General features: G+C 31.4%; 1 protein-coding gene across 1 annotated transcript in view; it reads right to left on the reverse strand.

Annotated features, from left to right (window-relative positions):
* Positions 1–27,783, reverse strand: part of LOC135955357 (uncharacterized) — a 250,127-nt gene that overhangs the window by 53,591 nt on the left and 168,753 nt on the right. Inside the window, exon 3 of the mRNA XM_065505710.1 lies at positions 9,565–11,393. Within this exon, the coding sequence (XP_065361782.1) occupies positions 9,565–11,393 (1,829 nt within the window). The remainder of the gene's footprint in view (positions 1–9,564; positions 11,394–27,783) is intronic.

Here is a 27,783-nt window from a genome sequence, read left to right on the forward strand (position 1 = left end):
TCTTAAAAATTTTAACAAACATTTTTTTCCATACAACTGATTGTCACTCTAGTGGACACATTAAGAAGTCTTATGAATGGAAGCATCCTCTTTTGTTAACATTCCTCGATGTAAATTTCGGTATTTATAGAGCCCTTTGGAACAAATGTTTGACTTCTATTAACGCAACTGCATATTGCTTGTCATAGCAAGAACTTTTTGAGAACATTTTCTGCTTTTGGGTTCTAAACTTTTGTACAACAGAACATGCGTTTTGGCATCCATTATGCAGCAGCTATATTTTTTTTTATCAAATTTGACTTCAATTTCCGTGCTCTGTCTTTGGCCTCTAAATTTTTAGCAGAGTTCCTTTCAGGAATATTTTGAGCTTCGTATGTTTTTACTTTTCGTCCCAAATAGTCCGAGTACTGAGCTAACCGGACTGTTTTCCTACCTCTTTTGAAAATGCTATCTATTTATTGGCTTTAGAAACATCATGTGGACTATTCCTGGACCTGAACCAGGTTTTCTATCAACGGACAAGTTCTACCGATACTGTTATAATCAGTGTAAACTTCTTTATAACTTTAGTTTTGAAATCAGTTTGACGGCCGACCTTTGATTGTTTGGCCTACTTTTTGTATAATAATTTTAGTACGCACTTTTTTCTCGTCACTCATTTTAATCAGATTAACAACAAATGAACATAACTGACAACTTTTCAAAGCTAACTTGATCAAAAAAAAAAATCAAATAATACTTGGCTTAAAAGTTTTAAGGAAAAACGTGCTGTTAAATATTTGAACAACTTAAAAATATCTTTAATAGCGCTTACATTTATTTTTTAAAGAAAATCAAGAGAAACTTAAAAAATTCAAAAAGTGTAGTTAATCAATTTGCCCCATGAGGCATCCATACATGTTTTCCGATCCTACTAGGATGCATGTATGTATGTAAGCATTCTGAAACATGAAATATTTGTATTGTTTAAATGTTTTTAAAATCGATAAATATCGGTTTGAAATTTCCTTCATACAAATGCATGCACACACATTCATTCATTCATAGTATTTCAATGTTTAAACAAGAGTGAAACGTTTCCTTGTCTGATTGCTTCAATGACTGTTGTTTGTTTGCCTGCTCCATGTTTGTGTTTGTCGAGCAGTTTTTTGTTCATTCTTTTGTATTTTGGAAATCTTTCAAAAATCGAGAAAAGGAAAGACACTTGAGTATTCCTCATCTATTGTCCTTGTCAGTTGTTATTGAGTTATACATTTTATCTATGTAGAAACATCTGTGTGTGCAAGTATTTGGTTATGTCAATTCAATTGGCTTGATGTTTCTTTCTTTCTTTTTTTGCCATTTCAACAATGTCATTAGATTTGAACATGCAGTTTTAGTTTTGTTGACTGTTTGTTTACATTTGTATTTAGAAAATACCTCCTACATTAGAAGTTTACACTTAGATTAGCTTAAATTTTATTAAAGAAAATTCTTAAATGTGGTTTGATGTAAGAACGAGATGGATGGCTTTTAAAAGGTGACCAAAAACATTTGGTTTTTCTATATAATTCTGTTTATAACTTGAGTGAGTTTATAATGGCTAATTTTCTTTGTTTTTTTCTATGTAATTCTGTTTATAACTTGAGTGGGTTTATAATGGCTAATTTTCTGTGAAAAGTATTTTTGATATTTATCCAAAATAAAGAACCACCATTTTAATTACCTAGAAAGTTCTAAATAGTGTTTTACTAGGACAACTTGGCAAACTTCCCAAGGTAGACATAAAACTATTAGACAGCTAGGAACCTTGAAATTTAGATTTTAAAAATAAAATAAAAAAAATTATGGTTAAATTATAATTTAATTCAACATTTAAGAGCGACAAATGTAACCTTAACTTTAGTATTTTGTTATATCTATTATTAAATATTTGAGTTTTTTATACTAAAAATCGATTTTGGGTATACAGTATGAGTGATCAGGAAAGGAAAAAACCAGGACAACCTCGATTTGTGACCTATTTTTTGACCTATATCTGGATTAGTTTTAGATTATTATGAATTATATAGACAATATGGATATCTAATGATAGACATTTCAAACACCTTTGCAGCGACATATATAAGACCATAGTAAGTTGGACCTACAATGGGTCAAAATCGGAAAAAATATTTTTTAACCCGAATTTTTTTTTTCATCAAAAGTTTTTTTTCGCTAAATATTAAAAAACAATTTTTAAATTTAAAAAAAAAAAATTTAAAAAAAACAATTAGAAAAATTTTTTTTCCAAAAAATGAAAAAACAACTTTTGTTTACCTAAAAATATTTAAAATTTTTATTTTGGAGTATAATTTAGTGAAGGGTATATAAGATTCGGCATAGCCGAATATAGCCCTCTTACTTGTTTTATACTAAAAATTCATTTATAACGCGTTTGTGAAGATGTTTGTAACGCCCAAAAATATTAGTCTAACAGCCACCTTAAAGTATACCGATCGACTTAGAATCACTTTCTGAGCCGATTAAATGATGTCCGTCCGTCTGGCTGTCCATATAAACCTTGTGCGCAGAGTACAGGTCGCAATTTTGAAGATATTTCGATCAAATTTGGTACATATTATTTTTTCGGGAGGACCAAGCCAATTAAAACTGGCTGAAAACGGTCCATTATTTCACCTAGCCCCCATACAAATGTCCTTCCGAAATTGGACTTTATCGGTCATAAATGTGTAATTTATAAATACATCTCCACAAATTTCGCTCCAAACATAGTTAACTTTAATATAGACATAAATCACACGACCTAATTTCATGGTGATCGGTCCATAATTGGTCATAGCTCCCATATAAAATGTTTTTGCTCTTTTACTTAGTCGGGCTTGACCGACCATACTTTCTTACTTGTTTTGTTATAAATTTGTGATCACAGATTGTGATTGTTTTCCTTAAAACCGCAGTATTTACAAAGTTATTAACAATTTAAGATATTTGGATATTTATACCCTACACCACCATAGTGGGGAGGGTATTATGCGTTTGTGCAGATGTTTGTAACGCCCAAAAATATTAGTCTAACACCCACCTTAAAGTATACCGATCGACTTAGAATCACTTTCTGAGTCGATTAAACGATGTCCGTCCGTCCGTCTGGTCGGCTGGCTGGCTGGCTGGCTGGCTGCCCATGTAAACCTTGTGCGCAGAGTACAGGTCGCAATTTTGAAGATCTTTCGATCAAATTTGGTATATATTATTTTTTCTGCCCAAGGACCAAGCCTATTGAAACTGGCTGAAATCGGTCCATTATTTCACCTAGCCCCCATACAAATGTCCTTCCGAAATTTAACTTTATCGGTCATAAATGTTGAATTTATAAATGTTTCTCCACAAATTGCTCTCCAAATAAATTTTATGTATACAAAATTCATGTCACCAAATTTTGTTACGATCGGTCCATAATTAGTCATAGCTCCCATATAGACCCGCTTCCGAAAATCACTTTAACGTACATAAATCGCTTTAAAATGTATTTCACAAAATACAACATAGTAAACTTTCATATAGACACAATTCACACGACCTGATTCCATGGTGATCGGTCCATAAATGGTCATAGCCCCCGTATAAGGCCCACTTCCGAAAATCACTCAAAAATATAAATTATTGAAATTTTAAAAGAAAAATGTTTTTGCTCTTTTACTTAGTGTAGGGTATTATATGGTCGGGCTTGACCGACCATACTTTCTTACTTGTCTTTACTAAAAATCGATTTTTGGTATAAAATGTGAGTGATCACAGATTGAGCTTGTTTTCCCCAAAATCTCAATATTTAAAAAGTTATTAACGATTTAAGATATTTGAGTTTTTTTATACTAAAAATCTGGTATAAAATATGAGTGATCACAGATTGAGCTGGTTTTCATTAAAATCGCAGTATTTGAATTGCACAATATAATACGTAATAATCGAAAACATTATATAAACATGTGTGTTGCCTGCACAGTGTTACGTGCCTTAATAATTTTTTGTTTTCTCGGAATTACGGATTTTCTTTATGATAATATTTGTAAAGGGTATATTAAATGTAGCACAGTCGAATACAGCTATTTTATTTGTTTTAAATATTTTATTTATGGTTTTCCAATGAAAAATTTCGTAAGTTTTTTCTTCATGTCATGCTTAATTTAATGTTTTTTTTTTTTGTATTGCTTTTATTTATATTTTGTCAGTACAGGGTCATTCAAATATTAAACAAAGCAAAAAATATAAACCAAAACAAAAAAAAAAAATTTGATGGTTGTTTAAATACTGAGTAGAGAATAATGGTAAACCCCATGGGGATTATATAGTTTTAAACTTTTATTTTATTGGACGGAATAATATGTATATGCAACATATTAGGGGGGTTGGTATTCTAAAGATCAACATAGATTTACAATATTCTAGTATTAAATACCAGCTTTTTTGAAAAATGTACCCTAATACATATATTTATTTATAGCCATAAACTTTTGTCTCTTAAACATGTGACCAAACTCGATATAATACTTATTTATATTTTGTTTTTTGTTGTATGCTTGCAACTTCTTAATTAAGGAGGTGTTCCCAAATGGTATAAATTTAAACTTGAACCTTTCACTTTGCGTAAAGAAATTTTAGGACTTCACTTTGTAGGCCTTCTAAAAGGCATGTTTACACATTCTAAAAGATGTGATAGTCATTCTACTCCGGCTTCTCGCAGAAGATCTTATAGAAGGGATTTGGTTCTCCTTTTAAAAATACACATTCAAAATTCTATATGTTTCTAATTAAATTTATTTTTCTCTCTTTATTATAAAAAGTTACAGGAAACCAGAAGAATGTACAAAACCCAAAAAAACGATGTTGTGAAGATCGTGTGAAGTAGTTTTTTATATATAAAATTAAACACGTGATACTTTAAAGTCCATTATTTATATTTTATGCCTGAATTCATTAAGAAGATTTTCTCTAATAAACCTTTAAAAACTGTTTTCCTTCAGCAGACCTTCAATTAGGCTTTAATTTTAAGGCCATTTAATATAAGTTCAATGAGGCATTACGCATCTTACAGGTCTCCTTACAAGCCTTCCACGGAAGAACTTCTAATATGCCTTCTTATGTATGACTTCTATCAGCGCTCTAACAGAAGCAAGTATGCTAGTCCTTGGCTCTCAATGACACACTGTGTAAAATTGAAAAGATTTTGGATTTAGGCTGGGTGTCATTATGTCTGCCAAATAAGGCCTTTAGTAAGGCCTCTTTATTGCTTTTTTTCCCCGCTGGATTTTGTAATGTGTACTAAACATGAAAAAAACTTTCTTTCAATGAAAATGAGAAAAAAAAAGATGAAAACTTGCATAAATGTTTATACTTACATATTTGCATAACAAAAAGCTTAGAAGCAAAACAAAATTTAACTTTTAATGCAAAAATTATTTCAACAAATTTAGAATTAGCCAAAAAAAACAAGAAGCAAATTTAGCAACATGAAGATGTTAAAAAAATCTATACTTCTTTATGGTTTTAACAAGCTGATAAATTTTGAGTGAAAAGTGAAAAAAAGAATTTTATTACTTAAATTATAACATTAAGAGAGTTTATAGGTTCATTAATTTAGTTGAAACAAAATAAGTCCCAATAAACGAAAAGTACAATGTTTTTCCTTAAAACTTTTAACCCATGTATTATTTGACTTGTTTATCAAGTTACCTTTGAAAGTGAAAGAAACCTTAATGGAAGGGTTTCCGGAAAAGGTTCATAAATGTATCACTATTGATTAGAACTATAAAAATAATAGTTTTTGTAAGTTGTAATAATAATTTAAATCAAATAAATCAAATATGGTCAAGCCCGACCATACTTTCTTACTTGTTTTTTTAATACCCTACACTAAGTAAAAGAGCAAAAACATTTTTCTTTTAAAATTTCAATAATTTATATTTTTGAGTGATTTTCGGAAGTGGGGGCTGTGACCAATTATGGACCAATCACCAGGAAATTAGGTCGTGTGATTTATGTATATATTAAAGTTAACTATGTTGAATTTTGTGTGTATACCAACATTTTTAAGCGATTTATGCACGTTAAAGTGATTTTCGGAAGCGGGTCTATATGGGAGCTATGACTAATTTTGTGTATATAAAACATATTTGGAGAGGAATTTGTGGAGATACATATATAAATTAAACATTTATGACCGATAAAGTCCAATTTCGGGAGGACATTTGTATGGGGGCTAGGTGAAATAATGGACCGATTTCAGCCAGTTTCAATAGGCTTGGTCCTTGAGCCGAAAAAATTATTTGTACCAAATTTCATCGAAATATCTTCAAAATTGCGACAAGGTTTACATGGACAGTAGTGTTTATAAAAAACCGACTTTTTAAAAAACCGGTTTGTCGGTTAACCGAAAAATGGCCTTTTTTAAAAAACCGGTTTTTCGGTTAACCGACATCGAAAAAACCGGTTAACCGTCATATATGTGTAAAAAACATAAAATGTACAAGAAAGTATATACAGCTTTAAATTTTTTAATTTTTAGTAGTCAGGAATGGTTAATATTAAATAACTATAAATATACAAAAGTGCTAAGTCCATTTATTTTGTAAAAATTTCAAAATTATTATCTCAGTCAAATGGAAATGATTATAAATATGTTACTAAATATAAAATACTTGTTTTAATTATTGGTTTATTCATTAAATTTCAACCAAAAAATGTAAATCACTTTTTTAATTTAATATTTGATATCTTTGAAATTAATTTTCACCTCTACTTTCTGATATGAAAGACAAAATGTTCCAAGTCCCAAAAGAGGACCTATAAGATGTAAACGCACTTCCACTTAGCTGTGATTATTTGTTATTATAAAAAACTCCATTATCAGATTTCATAAATATTTCAAATAATGAATTTTAGAACGTTTTTTGTATCTCCTGTAATATTTCTGAAAAGCTAACGAAGTGATTAATAAATTAAAATTTTAAGAACAAAATACACTAATGAAGTCAAATTTATTGAAGGAAGGTATGTACATCGAATTCAATTTAACGTTTGGTAAGATCATCACTAAGTTTTTAATGAATCATTAGTAAGATTTAGCCTAAACTTATAGAATTATGCGGAATTTAATTTTAATTTTTAATAGTTTTATTATGTGCAAAAAAGTTTTTAAGTTTTTTAAGTTTTCTTAAAAATATTAATCTAAAGAGTTTTGTATTGTAAATCAGCAGTTTAGGTTTCAAATCAGACCAATAATGTGTATACAATGAATATTAAAAATGCACAAAAACGTGAGATTTATCAATTTTAGTCCCAAATTTTAAAAACCGGTTAACCGAGTGATAAAAACCGGATAAACCGGTTAACCGAAAATCAACATTTTAAATTAACCGGTTCGCAAAAAACCGAGATTTGGAAGAAAAACCGGTTTTTCGGTTAACCGGTTTATAAACACTAATGGACAGCCAGCCAGCCGACCAGACGGACGGACGGACGGACATCGTTTAATCGACTCAGAAAGTGATTCTAAGTTGATCGGTATACTTTAAGGTGGGTGTTAGACTAATATTTTTGGGCGTTACAAACATCTCCACAAATACATTACACCCTTCCCACTATGGTGGTGTAGGGTATAACTATCATATCAAAAAAGTGTAATATTAAGACTCCTAGGTTCGTCGGTTCGTACTTTAATCCTAAAATGTTCATAATTTCAGGTTTGTATGCTCAATAATTTAGAAAATAGTCCACTTTTTGGGTTCTCAGGAATATACATAGTATGTTCATTTAGATGAATTAGAAATATTTTTGAAAAAACTTTCCCTCATATATGATTTCAACTACATTCATGCATAGCATTGCGTTGGAACTTGGAAAATAGTGAGGAAAGAGGGAGTCGGAAACAAGTTTCCTAATTTCATCAGAAACTAGAGTTTTTCAAGGAAATTCCCGGGACGCCAAATCCCGGGAATTCAACAAAATTTTCAATCCCGGGAAATTGTGCGAGAATTCCCGGGAATTGTTTTCCTTAGTTTTATGTGATGTTTTTTGAACTTGACTTTCTCTAAAAGTTTATTAAAGCACCAAAACAAATGCAGAAGATTCATACAACAAAAAAGATTTAACCCAAATAGACCAATAAAAACTATATTAGTCACATTATTCCAAAAACTCGTGAATTTTCAAAGCTGTCACAGAATTCTATTCCGATCGAAAGTGGAATTATAGAAGAATTATTTTAGTATTTAGCTTTTTCACACAAAACACCTTTCATGGAATTGAATTTTGTTTAATATTATTGGATTTTCTTCAACATTTTTACTTAATTTTTGATTTAATAAGCAACAAAAATATTTAATTTTTGCGAAATAACAGAGTTAATTGAAATATATCGAAGGTAGAAGCCATTCCGATACAAATGACAAATGGTGACATGTTTGTTTATAGCCAAAATTAGAAATCGAGTCGGTTTATCTCTTTATATTAAATTGTTATTGGATTTGTTTTATTTGTATTCAATTACATTTTAAAACCAAAGACATTTTTTAGATTTTTAACGAAGTCCTCATTCTTAAAATGGAATAATTTGTTCTAGGCGGGAATTCTCGGAATCACGGTAAATTTTAAAATTAATCCCGATTTCCCGGGAAATGAAAACGTGCGGGAAAAAATCTAAGTGAAGCGCAATGAATAAGTTAAATACCTTACTGTCACCTTCGCCCTCTCCTGTACGAGTTCGAGAAGCTCCAAAATATACTTTAAAGCACCGGCCCATACATGGGAGTTTATTCCATTTTCGGTCTGATATAGGTGGTGTAAATAGTGAGGAGATCAGATGGAGTGAAGTAATTCCTACACTGTAGTAGTGAAAAAATAAAAGAGTACACAAATGTAAATGTATGAAATTCGTTTTTGTTTTGAGTTTACTTTGTGTTTTTACTCAGAGCATTCGTATTGCGTATGTATTAGTGAGAATAACATACTACCCCGGGGTAGTGTTTGGCCACCAACGGTTTAGACCACCAACGGTTTAGAACGTCTGATTCCACAACATTTAAATACAGATGAAGCGTTCGTTTTTGTGTCAACATGCAACACTAAGTCTTGCGAGCGTTGAAAGTGTTTCTATTCGGATGACTCCATTCAGAGATTGTCACAAGGTCTGAATCTATAACAACTCTTATAGTGCGATCTCTGTGAAAGCACGATATAAATCGAGAGAAGTTATTACCGACACCAAAAGCAATATGTTATGACATATCTAGAGCCACCACTTTACTTTCGTCAAAACGGTGAATGAAACCCCAATATTTTTCGGATAGGAAGGCTAGCAAGTCTCCGGTAGAGCGTTCTCTACGAAAGCCATACTGCCGGTCGCTGAATAGATTATAGGACTCGAAATACTTTACATGATGGTAGTTAACCATATTCTCCATAACTTTGGAAAGTGCAGAACAAATTCAGGGTTGTTAGTTATTATTGTTTGTTATTATTGTTTCCAAACTGCTAAACGTTACTTATTTAAATATGTATAGGGATAATATAGAAACTATTTCAACATACCTGATCTTGCACCACTATCACACGAATTCAAACGTTGACTGGCCGTCGTATCAAAGCTCCGAAATCTCGATACACCCATACTGTTGGCCATAACACCCGTTGAACCGCTGCCCGAACGACTGAACTGCGACTTACGAGAACGACCCAAAACATTATGGCTTTTGGAGCGCTCAAACGAACGATCATTATGAGCGGAACGTGGTGAATACTTTTGAGCAGTCAAGGAGTTGGCATGACCGGCCACACTGTACGAGGGAGGCGCTTCTTTAACCGAAGTATTTAGATAGGCAGTAGTTTTTTGATTCTGAGGAGATTGTATAGATGAGATAGAGGCCACAGGAGATTGATATTTAGGAGAAGATTCACGAGATTTTAAACTGCCACTACTGCCACCGCCCGAGTCTTTTTTCGTAAGATAATTGGGTGAGTTGCCAGTAAGTGTGCTAAAATTGGGCGAACGATCTCTGGGCAGGGGAGCTTTGACCACCCTCTCGGTGAGATTGCCATCAAAGCTGCGTGAAAACGTTTCGACATAAGCATCTGTGGGGGTGGGACGACGATTGTCGTATTCAAAGGAGCGGGAGAAGACCATGCCTTTATTATTGCCCCCATTAACAGGCTGCAGATTGGAGTTATTAATAATGGCTTGGGGTTGTAATACCGAATGTTGTTGTGGAGTCGGACGACTCGATATGGTGCGGCGGCGATCGAAGGATTTTACTTTAGCACTGCTATCTTGAAAGGCAGGTGGTGGCGAGAGTATGGGTGTTATGGGAGGCGGGGAATCATGATCATTGAGATTTTTGACTGGCAAAAATCCAGGACGCTCATTTAGTATTGAAGCCAGTTGAGGATCTACAATCCGATAGCCGGGTCTTAGAGCCGAATCCCTGGTATTGGCACTACCCAGACGAGCTTCATTTCTCTGTATTAATTCCTCTACTTTACTGCTGACAAACTTGGGTGGTTCCATCATGGAATGTTGATGTTGTAATAAAGCCTGGCGGGCCATATCCGAACGCCTGGTATTATCGATTTGTATCACACGTATGGTATTGCGTAAATCACCATTTTGATGGTTGTAATTGGCACGACGATAGCCACGATTTTCATCGTTGGCTCTTTTGGTGTTAACTTGGACCCAACCGGATTTATTCAAATAGATTTCCTCTTTGGAAGAGGGACCCAACGATTTTCTATTTGCTGACGAAGTTAGGCCGGTATAATACTGTTCTCCAAACAAATATGTAGGCATATGGATGCCAGTTCCGCCACCAGAAGTGGAGGAATTACCAGCAGGGCCACCGCCTCCACCACCACCCATATGATAATGCATTCTGCGCGATTCCAGTTTCTCGTTGAAACTGCGCGTAGAAGCCTCTAAACTTTCTCTTCTCTTGGCCACGTATTGCTGAAACGCTGACAGATGTTTAGTTTCTTCGACGGTTAATTGTGTAGTTTCGTTAGAACCATGAGGATCTCTTAGTTCTTGTTGTTGCAGCTGTTGATGCTTCTGAGGACTGTCATGTCTGGTGCGACCGTGATGATGTTTCGAGGGACTGGCTCTTAGTTTAGTGCGTCTCTTTTTGGGCGGCAAAGCTGGCAACGGCAGAGTACTAACATCGATTTTATCCAAAGTCGAGGAAGACAGTTCGTCGTTTTGGGATTCTCTTGTTACAGAATCTCTAGTCAAATGACTGTCATCCGATTGTGCTTCACTGGAGTCAAGGCAAGAGTAGTCTTGTCTTTGCAAAGGCGGTCGTCGTAACTCACTTTCTTGTGAGAGTGATGATTGCAGGGTTGTGATTAAAGGTACTATAGGTGAAGAACTGAAAGAGAAAGAGATAAAATATTAAATAATTATTTTTGCAAACAATTTAAACAAATCACTGAACTATAATTTATATTAAATTTATAATACAATAAATCCCTAATGCATAATTTAACTAGTTTTTAAAGTCATTTAGATAAATACATAGTTTAGAAAACTTATTTTTTTTTTAAAATACAAATATTTGTTAAATGTATTTATCTTTTTTAATCTATTGCTATTTATTTTATTTTTTGTATTTTTATAGTTTTTTTGTGGTGTTTTGTTTTGAGCACGAAATGAGGGAAGTGCAAATTCATGTTTATTTCAAATCGATAAACCTAAAAAAACTAGTCCATTATATCTACTCAACATACAATACATGAACAAAATCTGTTGTGATACATCATTTTAGAATTCTGCTTTAATGAATTTGTTTTTGCTTTTTTTTTTTTTTGATTTAAATGTCATTGAATTTTAAATAGTTTTTTATCCTGTTGGTCTTAATCCCTGTGATTATGAAAGCCAGATAAATTTATTTAATTTTGCGATTTTTTCTTTTACTATTTTTATGTCACTGACATACAAACATAGATATTTTGAATTCATAAATTGAAATGTCTATGGGTTTATTTAATATGTGTATTAGGGCAGCCCTAAAGATCAAAATGGACAGCGAAAAAAAAGTACGTGAACAAATAAATAAAATATGAACAAGAAAATCCAATATGAACAAAAAAAAAATAGCAAAAGATCTAAAGGTTCATCGTCACACTGTTTCAGAAGCCATTAAACACTATAAGGAAGACTTGAACATTGAAAGAATATCTGGATGAGGAAGAAAAAAAGGTCTAACTGATATTGGTAAGGCAAAAGAAGTCGTAGAACTCTATCGAAGAGCACCTAACTCTTCTATCAGAAAAGCAGCTCGTAAAGTTAAATGCTCTGATTTTTTTAAATATAACATTCTAGTTTTGTCCGTTAGATAATTCGTGGAACTACTAGAAGATGGCACTGTGTATATAAATAGTGACAGAAAGTTGCTGAGAATTACTTAATGTTTACCAGTGTCAAATGTTTTAAAAGTATGTCTTTGTATTGTGTAATTTAATTTTTTGTATTTAAAGAGAGTGACTATTTAAATTGTTATGAAAATTTAAACTACTGATCGCTTTTATTTGCATTTGAAAGCATATGATTTATTTAAAAGAAATAAACCATCGTTTTAAAAAGGTAAAAACGAAACAATATTTTAATTTTTTCTAAGAATTTTGTACAAGTTCTGTTTTTATATAAGTTTGTCATTCCGTCTGTAATTTCCACAATAAAATTTTCAGACCCTATAAAGATCCTGGATCCTTATAGATAGCGGAGTCGATTAAGCCATGTCCGTCTGTCTGTCTGTTGAAATCAATTTTCTGAAGACCCCAGATATCTTCGGGATCCAAATCTTCAATAATTCTGTCAAACATGTTTTCGAGAAGTTTCCTATTTAAAATCAGCAAAATCGGTCCACAAATGGCTGAGATATGACGAAAAAACCAGGACAATTTAGATTTTTGACCTATTTTTGATCTATATCTGGATTATTAAGTCATTAATATAGACAATATGGATATCTAATGATAGATATTTCAAAGACCTTTGCAATGACGTATATAAGACAATAGTAAGTAAGTTGGACCTACAATGGGTCAAAATCGGAAAAAATATTTTTTAACCTGAATTTTTTTTCATCAAAAAAAAAAAAATTAAAAAACAAAAATAACAATTCGAAAACAAAAATTTTCCAAAAAATTAAAAAAAACTTTGGAAAAAAAACACATAAATTTTGTTTACCTAAAAATATTTAAAATTTGCATTTTGAAGTATAATTTGGTGAATGGTATATAAGATTCGGCACAGCCGAATATAGCTCTCTTACTTGTTTTTTTATAGTTTAATAAGTTAATACAAGGTGGCGCACAAGTAATCCTCCTATCAGATGCTATAAATTTTGCGATTGGCCCCTAATGTCAGTTCTGTTTTGACATTTGTGTAATGTAGTAAACACATGCGAAATACACGTTAATGAACAATGTTACGCTACACTGCTCCAGAACGCGGAATATTCCTGACTATTTATTTGACCAATAATCGGTCGGTGACGATTGATGATTTTTCATCAAAAATAATCATGAGTGATGAGGCCCATTTCCATCTTGGCGGGTACGTAAATAAGCAAAATTTACGCTTCTGGGGCACTGAAAATCCACGTGTAACCCACGAATAGCCATTACACCCGCTCAAAGTCACTGTGTGCTGTTTTCGCTGGAGGAGTCATAGGACCTTTTTTCTTCGAAGACGTCGCGGGCCAAACGGTTACTATGAATGGTGAGCGATACAGAGCAATGATCAACGATTTCTTTTTGCCGCAACTTGATGAATAGGGATTGGAAAACATGTGGTTCCAATAGGACGGTGCAACGGCATACACTGCACGTGCCACAACCGATATGCTGAAGGATGCATTTCCCGGGCGCCTAATATCCCGTTTTGGCTATTTGCACTGGCCAGCAAGATCGCCTGATTTGACCGCTCCAGACTTCTTTTTGTGAGGCTTTTTGAAGTCGCGGGTTTATGTCAACAAGCCTCAGACTCTTGCAGCTCTTAAAGACAATATCCGTCAAGAATGTGAGAACCTATCGCCGGAAGTTTTAGCCAAAGTGATGGAAAATGACATAAAAAGGGCTCAAATGACAATCAACTGTGGCGGCGGCCATTTATATGACATCATATTGTCGACTTGATGTAAAAAAAATTAAAAGACCAAATAAAAATAATCCACAAGATTAATCAAAGTTTTTATTTTTTTTTTTAATTACAGCCTAAAAACATCGGAAGTTTACTTTTGCTCCACCTTGTATAAGAACGAAAAAAATAAACATGTTTAATACATTTGTAACTTGTCAGTTTTTTGAATTTGAAATCCATTACTAAAAAAGCAATTTGATTAAATGTTTTTTTTTCGGTTTTTTATTCATAACAAAGATGAGGAGTATTGATTTTCTTATTCCTTTTGTAACATATCGAAATATTGGTCTTTATATATCCTGGGTCCTTATGAGATTTTTAGGCGATCTAGCTATGTCCGTCCGTCTGTTGAAAACACGATAGGGCCCAAACGAAAGGAGCTAGCTGACTGAAATTTTCCACAAATACTCTGCGTTGATAAGTTTTGTTTGGTATTGAAAATAGAGAATATCGGTCCATGATTTCAGCTAGCCCCCAGGCAAATGTTCCCCCGGAATACTGTTTGAACAGTCATAAATATGTTGATTATGCGGCAATCCTCATAAAATGTTGCACAAATTGATCTAGGTAGTCTGAAGTTATACTGTAAAGTATGGCGAAAATCGGGCAACATTTTTCCCTAGTCTCCTTATAAGGTTCCCCTCAGAAAATTACTTTAACATTCATAATTGTCTTATAATATTTAATACCGTGATGAACCTAAATCTTTCTACCAACTTTTGTGGGGATCGGTCCTTAATTGACCCATATAACCCATATATCAGACCAAATTTGTATTGCCACATATTGATGGTGGGTAAAAAACATTCGGCACAGCTGAATATAACACTCTTACTTTTTTAATATTTTTCCTATTGAACAAATCACTGTAGACATTCGTTATTTTTCATTTACAAATTCATACATAGATAAATTTTATGTTTTTCATTTCGAAATTCCAGGAATTTTAAAGTTAATTATTTTGTATACATTTTTGCAATTTAATAAACATTTAATATAGCACACATAATAAATAAATATTTCCTAGCACATTCCAAATTTCACTTTAAAATTTCAGGAAAAAAAAAATAAATGATAAATGTTGGTACCTAATCAAAAATATTTTAGTTATAAATAATAAGTGAAAATACACATCCTAAAATACATTGTTCAAGACCAGACATAGGGCAAGTAATTTGGCTTATATTTAGTTAATAACTAAATATTTGTTGGCAATTTACAATAGCAAAAGCCTTTATTATTTACGGCAATTAATTATTATATTTTTATATTTATTGTAGTAAATATTTCGATGGCTGGCACCAGGCTGCTTAAAATTAAAAGTGGCTTAAAAATAGATTATTTTAAATATCAAAATATTTTAATATATACATTTTTCATTTCATTTATGTGTAAAAAAAAACACAAAAATAAAATAAACGAACAAATATTTATGCAAATAAATACATAATTGTTAAATAATAAAAATTTATTGACAAGTTAAATATTTAAACACTATACAATTTATTTCATATAATTACAGAAAAAAAACAAGTAACAGAGCTATTTTCGGATGTGCCGAATCTTATATACCCTTCACCAAATTATACTTTAAAATAAAAATTTAAAATATTGTTACGTTTTTACCTTTTAGAAACGTTGATTTATTTCCTTTAAATAAACCGAATGCTTTTGATTTCACATAAAAGCCGTTTAGTAGTTTAAAATTGTAACAACTCTTTATTTATTTAAAATGTACAACAACAGTTTAAATGGTCACTACGTGTTCTAATATACACACACAGCGTCTATAATCAACTAACTAATGACTGCAACCTCTGCCACTATTTATACACACGCCATCTTTCATGAATCTTCTTCAGTGACCTTAACGGACAAACTATTCGAATTCTAGAGCTTTCGATGTTAATGTTAGCAGCTTAAACATGCTGAGTGCATTACAAATTGTGTCTAAAAATTTCGGAAACACACTCAAATTCAGAAGTTATTCTAAAAAAAACATTTTCAGTGATGTTCGTCAACTTATCGACCTTTAACTCAGTCAGTTTTTGTCCGACTTTTTAACGGGTTTGGAAAGAAAACTGATTACGCTGTAAAATGACGTGAATTTTTTGATACATTTTTAAGTTATAAGAATTGTTTTTGTTAAGAATATCTAAAAGAAAAACAAAATTTATCAACTTTTTTGATTTTAGTCGTATTTCATTGTTTATTGGGATATGAAAGCTTATAAAAATTTACAACAATATATAAAGGAAATTTAGTTCTTAACAAAACGTAGTTTTAGTTATTCAAATCGGATAAAAATTGTAAAAGTTATTAAACTTTTCATTAACACCTTTTTTAGTATTTTCTCCTCCAGCGCATGTGAATAAAAACAAGTAAGAGAGCTATATTCGGCTGTGCCGAATCTTATATACCCTTCACCAAATTATACTTAAAAATATAATTTTTTTTAAATATTTTTATTTAAACAAAATCAAAATTTTTTTTTAATGTTTTAAAATTTTGTTAAAATTTTTTTTTTCCAAATAGTTTTTTAATTTTTTTTAAAAAAAGTTTTTTCAAAATTTTTTTTTTTAAATTTCTTTAATTAATTTTTTTGGAAAAAGATTTATGACAAAAAAAAATTTTTGATGAAAAAAAAAATTCGGGTTAAGAAATATTTTTTTCCGATTTTAACCCATTTTAGGTCCAACTTACTTTGGTCTTATATACGTAGTTGGTCTTTGAAATATCTATCATTAGATATCCATATTGTCTATATTAATGACTTAGTAATCCAGATATAGGTAAAAATAGGTCAAAAATCGAGGTTGTCCTATTTTTTTCCTTATATCTAGCCATTTGTGGACCGATTTCTCGATTTTAAATAGCGACCGAGCCGGAAGAATTTCGGAGATATTGATGTATGAATCGTGTATGTAAGTTATTTGGGGGCTTCGGAAAGTTGATTTCAACACACAGACGGACAGACGGACATGGCTATATCGATTCCGCTATCTATAACGATCCAGAATATATATACTTTATGGGGTCGCAAATGAAAAATGTGAAAATTACAAACGGAATGACAAACTTATATATACCCTTGCCACTCATGGTGAAGGGTATAAAAAAACAACAAAACTATACAAAAAAAAATATTTGCAAAATTTTGAATTTTCAAGGTAAATTTTTTCGAACTTGGTTCGAAAAAGTTTAATAACTTTTGCAAATTTAGACTGATTTTAAAAAGTAATATCATTTCTGTCTATATAAAATTGTCTTTAAAAAACTCTGCAAAGCAAAATAGGCCTTCATAGAAAAAAATTAAAATAACTATTGTTGAATTTAAAAATTACGATAAATATAAAAAATAAAGCGAAACTTTTTATAAAAACTTACATCATTTTTTGCAATATACATTTTATGTATATATTTTATGAAAGCTTAATTCTTTGTCTATCCATAATTGTTTAAAATTTTGTGAGTCTGTGAGTTAGATGTAATAAAGTACTACGACCTACCCTAAAACAGTTTTTTCAAAATACCTCAAAATTTTGAGGGTGTTTCAAATTCTTTGAAAACGGTTTTAGTATGTCCTCACCTAGGCCTACAACCCCCATTAGGTCGTTTTTCAAGTTCTGGAAAAAAGTGTCATTTTGTAGCAGAGTGTTATTAGCGAAAAGAATTTTTTTAATTTTATTAGTAAAAAAAATCAATTAAAAAAAATTAATTTTTTTGTGAAAAAAATTCGGGTTAAAAAATATTTTTCCTGATTTTGACCTATTGTAGGTCTAACTTACTTAGGACTTGGATATCCATATTGTCTATATTAGACTTAGTAATACAGATATAGATACAAAATCGAGGTTATCCTGGTTGTTTCCTTATATCGTGGGCCGATTGTCTAGATTTCAACTGATCCGGGATAATTACCGATATATTGATGTATGAGTCATGGATGTAAGTTGTTTGGGAGCTACAAAAAGTTAATTTCAATATACAGACGGACATGGTTATATTGACTCCGCTATCTATAACGATCCAGAATATATATACTTTATAGGGTCGGAAAATTATATTGTGGAAATTACAAACGGAATGACAAACTTATATATACCGCTGCCACTCATGGTGAAGGGTAAAAAACAAGTAAGACAGGATATTCGGTTAAGCCCGACAATAGATTATCCTTCACTGAGTAAATGTGCAAAAACATTTTTCTTTTAAAATTTCAATAACTTTTTTTCGTGAGTGATTTTCGGAAGTTGGCCTTATATGGGAGCTATGACTAATTGCACTGTGCAACAAATAACGACTTTTGGAAAAACACATTGCCCGAACAGTGTAGATTTGATTGTATTACCAACGGGAAGCAACACCCCATACTCAGTTTGACGATTTTGGTTGCAGTGTTATAGACCGATCGACCTGAAATTAGGGACATGACTTTTGTATATATATAAGTTATTTGGAGAAAAATTTGCTCTTGGTTGGCATAAAAATCGAACCAATTTGTATTATATTGGGTGTATGATGCGTTTTTTTTCAAATTCTTAGCTTTTATTTTCTTTCTGGCAACATATGGATTCCGAGCCAAACTTATGTCAGACACTGTACGTAAGTATGTTGTCATTAAATCTATAACAAACTCTTCCTTAACTAGAACAGTAAAAATAACATGTGAAATTAACACTCAGTGCATTGTACGAGTATGTATTTGATTACTAAAACACTGTTAGGGTAGAATTTTAAGTAAAATATCAAAAAGTATACAAATAACAATATACAAACTCCCACAAATAAAATATAATATGTATCACATATTTAAAGTAGTCACAGTTTAAGTTAAGCAAGGATTTCAACATATAAGAATAGCATCACATTACAAAAGAAAATACTGGGAAAAATAAAATAATAACATATTTTAAGGGGCCATATAAAAGTAAGAGTTTATTTTAAATTTTAATAAGAAATTACAAATTAAACTGTGATAAGCCTTGATATTTTCACATGAACTGAAATCTGTTCATGCTAGGCAACAGGATATTTTATAACGGAACTGAAATACATTGTCTTTAAATATCATGTCAGTTTAGACAAAACTTTATGGTTTAAACAACAAATTTATTAAACGTTTTGTATTGCAAAATATTAACACTATTTAATACTAGCAAACAAGCAGCAATATTACTACTCAGAACTATTTAATGTGCCATGAAGGTGGCCTGAAAACACCACCACTTACCATTATCTAGTTATGCCCAAATGTATGCTAATGTTTAGTATTTATTATATTTGATTTTAATTTTCATTAAAACCACAATACCCACCCCACACCCTTCACTCTTCTTAATTCCATTCACATGAAGTGCTTGAGGTTTGCAATAACGTATACTTACTTGCATTTTATGCAAATCAATTTATGCGAAAATTAATCAAATTCATTTGCAAACATACTGTTAGTCTCATAATTAGATGTTTGATTCTAAAATTTAAACCACCACAGCAAATGTCTGTTGCATAATTGTGGGCGTTTTTGAAATAAAACCATATTGCATATTTTATATTGAGCTTTGTGAGTAACAATGATAAAATTGGTTGCTAATTTTAAAGCGCTTGCTTTAAATGCGAAAGTATTAAATTATTGAAATTTGTATTAAATGAAAAGTTATAGTTTCATTAAAGTAAAAGGTGAAAATAAAATAATCACATTGATGGTTCAGAATTGCATCCAATAGTAGAATATTGCTCAATTATAAAAAAATGAACTATAATATGACAGATGACTTCAAAATGACACATCAGTTATTAAGTCATACCACCCAATGTGAAATCATTAATAAAATATTACATTTAGAAATTTTATCTACACTATTTTTTACATTAAATCTTTAAAGTCAACCAACCTTAACAGACGACAACATCATCATCATCAGTATCTGTTAGAGAGAAAATAATAAAAAAAAAACTAAATACTTGGATTCATATATAGAATGTAATATAGAAATAAACAACGAAAAAGCAAAGGTATCAAAAGTCATAATAGTTGTCGTTGCCATTCTAAACCCCTCAAATCCATTGTTAAAATTGAAAATGTATAAAAAACAGAAAAATAACGAAATACGAATAGCATTTTCAGGAGATGCGCTGCAAAGGCACTGAGAAAATGTCATTGACACTAGACTGTAAGGACACAAAAAAAAACACATAATAATATTATATTATATGAAAGTATATGTATATACATATGAGAATACATTTCTTTACTTACATATCTAAATAGAATTCACATACTAGCGGTAAATGAAATTAAGTATTAGGGTCCATTTGTAATTTGTAGACAAAAAATTTTAGAATTTGAAATTTAAATTGACAGAGAATATGGCCTTATCTACTAAAAGATCTCAGGCATTTAGCTAAACCTTACTTTTGGCTAGATTTAGCCAGTTGTCATTGTGACACAGCTTATATTCGGAGGTGTAGTTAAACTTAATTGAACATAAGCCAAAATGTTCCTGATTTAAAACTAATAGAGTCGGTAAACGAAAGGCCTACAAATGCACTCAATAATGCAAATTGGTGTGAAACTACGTAAAACAAGTAAGAGAGCTATATTGGGCTGTGCCGAATCTTATATACCCCTCACCAAATTATACTTCAAAATAAAAATTTTAAATATTTTTAGGTAAACAAAATTTAAAAAAAAATTTTATTCAAAATTATTTTCCAAAATTTAAAAAAAAATCAAAATTTTTTAAAAATTTTTTTCGAAATTTTTTTTTTAATTTTTTAAAATTATTAGTGAAAACAATATTTATGACAAAAAAATGTTTTGTTAAAAAAAAATCGGATTAAAAAATATTTTTCCTGATTTTGACCTATTGTAGGTCCAAATTACTATAGCCTTATGTACAGCGTTGCAATGTACTTTGAAATATCTATCATTAGATATCCATATTGCCTATATTAATGACTTAGTAATAAAGATATAGATTAAAAATAGGCCAAAAATCGAGGTTGTCCCGGGTTTTTCCTTATATCTCTGCTATTTGTGGACCGATTTCAATTCTGTTTGTAAGTTGGGGGCTATGGAAAGTTGATTTCAACATACGGACATGGCTATATCGACTTCGCTATCTATAATGATCCAGAATATATATACTTTGTGGGGTCGCAAATGAAAAAAATTTAGAAATTACAAACGGAATGACAAACTTATATATACCCTTGCCACTCATGGTAATTTTCAGAAATACTTACGGGATCGCTCAAAACAGAAATTTTTCTATCTTAAAAAAATATTATAACGTGAAAATCTTGCGAGCAAATGTATACTAAAATACTTGAAAATTATTGGGAGTATGACTTGAAACTGCGGGATTTACAATTGATCTTCTGAACCTGGTTTTTTAATGTGTATGTCATTTTGAAGGGTATATATGAACATTATAGTGCAAACAACGACATTTTTTTTTGCTTCGAAAATGTCGAATTTTGTGTCAACAAAGCGAATTTTGTGTCAACAATTTGAAAAATAGTGCCGCTGTGACACACAGATAGAGTTGTCAACCCGGTTTTTTTCCAATTTTCCGGTTTTTTTAAACCGGATTTTACAAAAGGAGTTCGAGTTATTATTCGACTAAATCGAATATTTTTTAAAATTTATTTTAAGATTTTATGCGATTACTATTAATAATTATCTATTTCCCTTTTTTAATTTTAAACAAATTTGAATACAAAAATGTTATATTTAAATAAACAAACCAACGTAAGCAAACTTTAAGTTTAGATTAATTAATTGGTCACAACTAAATGAAAGTTCATCAAGCTTTGATTTAGAATATATTGAAAGTGACTCGCAAAATTTAGAAGCTCAGTTTAATATTAAAAGAAGTTCAAAATCTACACAAAAGAACTAATATTGCAACAACGAGCGACTTAAAACAAGATTTGATTATTTGGTCAAATATTCAAAAATATCGAATTAAATCTTAAACAATGCAATTTTTACAGTAAATCCGTGTTTCTTCTTTAATTAAAAATAATTTAAGGAAAAAAATACAATTAACTATGTATTATTATTATCCATCCTTTCTTTTGATTTCAAATTCTGTGTAATTTGACTGAACGATTTTTTAATTTGTTTTAATAAAAAAAATAATTTAATATACCTCAATTCTTAAATTGACATAAAATGCTAAAAACCGGCTATTCGAACCGGTTTTTGATAGAAAAAACCGAAAACCAGTTTTTAAAAATTACGCTTTTTCGAATTATTCGAAAACCGGGTTTTAAAATATGTCGAATATTTGACAACTCTACACACAGATTGCTCACCAAAGCTTATGGTTAATGTCGGCTTCGACACGGAAGACAAAGATCGCCCAGGCCAGAAAAAAAAGTTTGAAGACCAAGAATTTGAAGCATTACTCCATGAAAATTGTTGTCAAACTCAACAAGAGCTCAAACAAATCATTGGGAGCTACTCAAGCAGCAATTACAAAATAGCAGCAGGATTCATATTAAAGCCGAGACACCTTGAAATTTTGTATGTCTGAAATGCGGCTTGAATGTTATAAAACAAAATCATTTTAGCACCCAATCATTACTTGCGATGACAAATGGATACATTGCGATAACCTGAAGCGTAAGAGATCGTATGTGAAGCCTGGACAACCAGCCGAATCGATACTAAAGCCAAATATCCATGGCGCTAGGGTAATTGTCTGTATTGGTGGGAGCAATAGGGTCCTATATATTATGAGCTGCTGAAATCTGAACAGACCAATACAGGGAACCTGTACCGAACGCAACGAATACGTTTGAAGCGAGCATTCGCCGAAAAACGCGTTCAGACATGAATCCGTAATATTCCATCATATCTACACTCGACCACATGTTGCAATACCTGTCAAAAAGTATTTTGAATGAAGTTTGGTAAGTTTTGCCTCAACCCTCCGACTAAGGACTAACAACTTTTAACGCAAGTTTTATTTTATTTGATTTTTTTTTGATCAAGTTACCTTTGTAAAGCACATCAGTTTATATATTTAGTATCAATTATGTTCATTTGTTGTTAATATGATTAAAATGACTGAGGAGAAAAAATGATATACTAAAATTATAAAATTTTTTCAACAAAACTCAACTTGATCCTACAAAAAGTTGGCCAAACAATCAATGGTCTGCCGTTAAACTGCTTAAATAGTATCGGGAGCATTTGTCTGTTGATAGAAAATCTGGTTTAGGTAGAACGAATGGTCCACATGATGTTTCTAAAGCCAATAAATAGAAAGCATTTTCCAAAGAGCTCCCAACACATCCGGTAGGAAAGCAGCCCGTTTAGCAAAGTACTCGGACTATTTGATACGAAAAGTTAAAGCCAATGCAAGTTTAAAAACATACAAGGCTCGGAAACTTCCTGACAGGAACTCTGCTAAAAGTTTAGAGACCAAAGACAGAGCTAGAAAATTGAAGTAAAATTTTATAAAAAAATACCTGCTGCAGAATGGATGACGAAATGTATGTTCTGGGAAAATTTTCGCAGGTCAATATTTGTATGTTACTGATGCTCGAGGGAATGTTGTAAAAAAGTTTAGGACCCAAAAGCAGAACATTTTCCCAAAAAGTTCTTGGTATGGCAAGCAGTATGCAGTTGCGGCAATAGAAGCCAAACAGAATACCGAAATTTACATCAAGGAAAGCTTACAATAAAGGTTGCTTCCATTCATAATACTTCTTAATGTGTTCACTTATTTTTGGCCAGATTTGGCATCCTGTCACTATGGTAAGCAAGGTCTTGAGTGGTAAAAGAACAATAATGTTATATTTGTACCAAGAGAGGCAAATCCTCCAAACTGGCTGGAGCTAAGGAAAGTGGAGAGATATTGGGCTCTTGTTAAAAGAGAATTAAAGATCACAAAAAATGTGTCCAAAAGTGTGGTAGATTTTAAACGGAGATGGACTTCCTGTTCGAAGAAAGTGGCAAAAAGCTCTATAAAAACCTTAATGGAAGGGTTTCCGGAAAATGTCCATAAATTCATCACTATTGTTTAGAACTATAAAAATAATAGTTTTTGTAAGTTGTAATAATAATTTCAATCAAATTAAAAAATCAAAAGTGGAAGTTTAGTGGTTTAATTATACCCTACACCAGATGTTTGTAACGCCCAAAAATATTAGTCTAACACCCACCTTAAAGTATACCGATCGACTTAGAATCACTTTCTGATTCGATTAAACGATGTCCGTCCGTCTGACTGGCTGGCTGTCCATGTAAACCTTGTGCGCAGAGTACAGGTCGCAATTTTGAAGATATTTCGATCAAATTTGGTACATATTATTTTTTCGGCTCAAGGACCAAGCCTATTGAAACTGGTTGAAATCGGTCCACTATTTCACCTAGACCCCATACTAATGTCCTCCCGAAATTGGACTTTATGGGTCATAAATGTTTAATTTATATATGTATCTCCACAAATTCCGCTCCAAATAAGTTTTACAAAATTCATGTCACCAAATTTTGTTACGATCGGTCCATAATTAGTCATAGCTCCCCATAGCTCCCGCTTCCGAAAATCACTTTAACGTGCATAAATCGCTTAAAAATGTTGGTAAACACACAAAATTCAACATAGTTAACTTTAATATAGACATAAGTCACACGACCTAATTTCATGGTGATCGGTCCATAATTGGTCATAGCCCCCATATAACCCCACTTCCGAAAATCTGTCAAAAATATAAATTATTGAAATTTTAAAAGAAACATTTTTTTGCTCTTTTACTTAGTGTAGGGTATTATATGGTCGGGCTTGACCGACCATACTTTTTTACTTGTTTTTATTAACATTTATGTATGTTAAGCATTTTTCGATCTCAGTCCTTACATACCTATATAAATTAAACACTTATGACCGATAAAGTCCTATTTAGAGTGGACATTTGTATAGTGGCTAGTTGAAATAATGGACCGATTTCAGCCAGTTTCAATAGAATTCGTCCTAGTGCCAAATTAAATCAAAATATCATTAAATTTTCGAGCTGATTGATTATTTAAATTTGGAAAAAAATTATACAGTTTTCCCTACAAGTTATACTTAATTGAGAAGAAACACTTAATTCAATAATTTTGTTAAATTTGTACCACCCAAGTTCTTTTGAACAAACACAATTGAAACATTTCTGACAGCATAAAAATTTTCAGCAGTTCTGCATTGACTACCAAAATAAGTCAATACTTTTAGGCAGTAATTTTCACTTGGCTGACACAATTTGTTACTTTATACATTCCTGGTAATCCAGCGTGAAGTCAATCGTCACTTTAGTGTCTCTAAGTAATCTGGGGTGTAGCCACTTAAAACATATAGTGTATTTATTTAGCACTTGTAATTGTGTAGCTAGTGGTGACCCCAATGATAATTAAAATCACTTGTTTGGAACACTTAGCCAGCACTGCTGGGTTATTATGCCACCCTAAGTTCCTTGAACTTTTGCCAGTAATAAATTATTTACTATTTACCGCATCATTCCGGTTGGCCCTAATGTGTACCTATTTATGGTACAAAAAATCCGTGCTTTTTTTCCTCTTTATTATTTACATAGAATTAGAAGTATGTGTGAGACACATACAAGTACACTATTTTTCCTAAACCTGACATTTAAACAGTTTTCAGCCATCACTTCCTACTGGCACTGTTATCATCATCCTCATCATCGCCACCACACACTACTACTTCAGTTTACACTGGAACGATTATACTCTATCCTTGCATGTTTGTGTGCCTGTTACTTGAAAATTCTTCAACCAAAAATATTTCGAAATCAAAAAACATGAAACATTTCCGCCAGCCAGAGTACATTTTCATGTACACGAACGAATTGTTTTCTATATTTTTTTTGTTTAGTTTGAAAGTTGTTTCTCTTTTTTTTCTTCTATTTTTCTATGTTTTTGTTTTGGGAAGATTTAAAAGGCGTTAACTTTACACAAAAATGTCATCAAAGTGCGTTGATTTATTTTGTATTTCTGTTATTTGGTGTATGAGTGTTATTGGAGGCTAAAACTTTTTTAAATGTTTGTCAATTCTATCAGTTACACACTTTACTACTTATTTATAGTGTGGTTTATCACACACATGTAAGTTTAAAAGAATTTTGAATATAGTACACAATATATTTATAAAGTGAATTTTATTAAATAAATTATTGGGGTAATAATTAGGGTATTCATTCGACTAATGATCGTTCGATTAATCGAATAATTTCTTACGAATAATTATTCGAACAATTTAAAAATGGCCATTTTCGAATAACGAATATTTCGAACAATTTCATGTAGAATAATCGAATAAAACGAACAAAACGTTCATATATATTTAAATTTATTAAATTGCTTAAAATTTTTCATAATTTCAAATTTAAATAAGTAATAATGACTTACAAAAATTGTATTGTTTCTGAAATTCAACAAATAACTAAAGACAAAAGGACTTTCGATCACTGTAGATGAGTGATATATAAATATTACTGCAAAAAATTACAATTCTAAAAACAAATCTTTCAAAATTTTTAACTTAGGACTTGAACCAATGAAAATAAAAGGTACGGAATAAAATATTTGTTATTTAGCTTGCGAAATATTAATCAAAATTTTAACTTAGATTAAAGTGGAGTTGAATGTGATGGATAATGTGATTTTGAAACGGTCGTCGATAGTGATATTGAGGATGACATTTATAATGATTACATTGAAATAGATGAAGGCCATGATCTTAAAATGTATACATATAGTGATGTTATTAACCGCGTACGTAAGTGTTGCAAAATATTTAATAAATCGAATGATAAACACAAATATTGCAAACTAACGGTTTGTTGCAAGAAAAGCATGGAGTTCGTCTTATACATGCTTTTGAACATCTTTGTCTAACATGGTAATAAACTTTTTGAGTATTTGTAAATGTGTCAATCATGCACTGCCTGACTTCAAATTAGCCACGTTCACTGACAATGATATAAAACTTTGGACAGATTCCCTTTATTGTGTAATTCCCGAAGACCACACTGCCTCTATCAAGATTCGGAAACGTTGATAGAGGCAGTGTTTAAAAAGCTACGATAACTAACAAATATTTAACTGTTGCTACAACTACTGCTTCAAAAAGTGTATGTAGCGGTAGCAGTAGCATTTGTCTTTTTTCGTTTTCTTGTTTTTTTAAAACTACTGCTACCTTCAAAATATAAAACTCTTAACAGGGCAGTAGTAATAAAACATGAATTGTAAATGGAGTAGTAGCATAAAAATACAAATCACTGCTACTGCTCTATATCGAGTTTTAATTTTTAAGGTAGCAGTAAAGTAGCAGTTGATGCTGCAGTTAAGGTAGCAATAAAAGTAGTCAAAAAAGAAAATCTTCAGTCATAACACCAAAATTGACAGAATTAAACACTGTGTGTTGTTTTTGTTTTGAGAGAGTTTGAAAGAATTATTCGATTTTATTCGTCTCAGATGTTCGTTGCTAACAGAAAAATCGTGTTTTCTGTGTGTATAACAAAAAAGCCGAACTTTTGTTTACAACACCAACTTACATAAATATATATTCACAACAACAACACATAATATACTTTTT

This window comes from Calliphora vicina, chromosome 3, assembly GCF_958450345.1.
Source record: "Calliphora vicina chromosome 3, idCalVici1.1, whole genome shotgun sequence".
In the NCBI taxonomy this organism is placed as follows: domain Eukaryota; kingdom Metazoa; phylum Arthropoda; class Insecta; order Diptera; family Calliphoridae; genus Calliphora; species Calliphora vicina.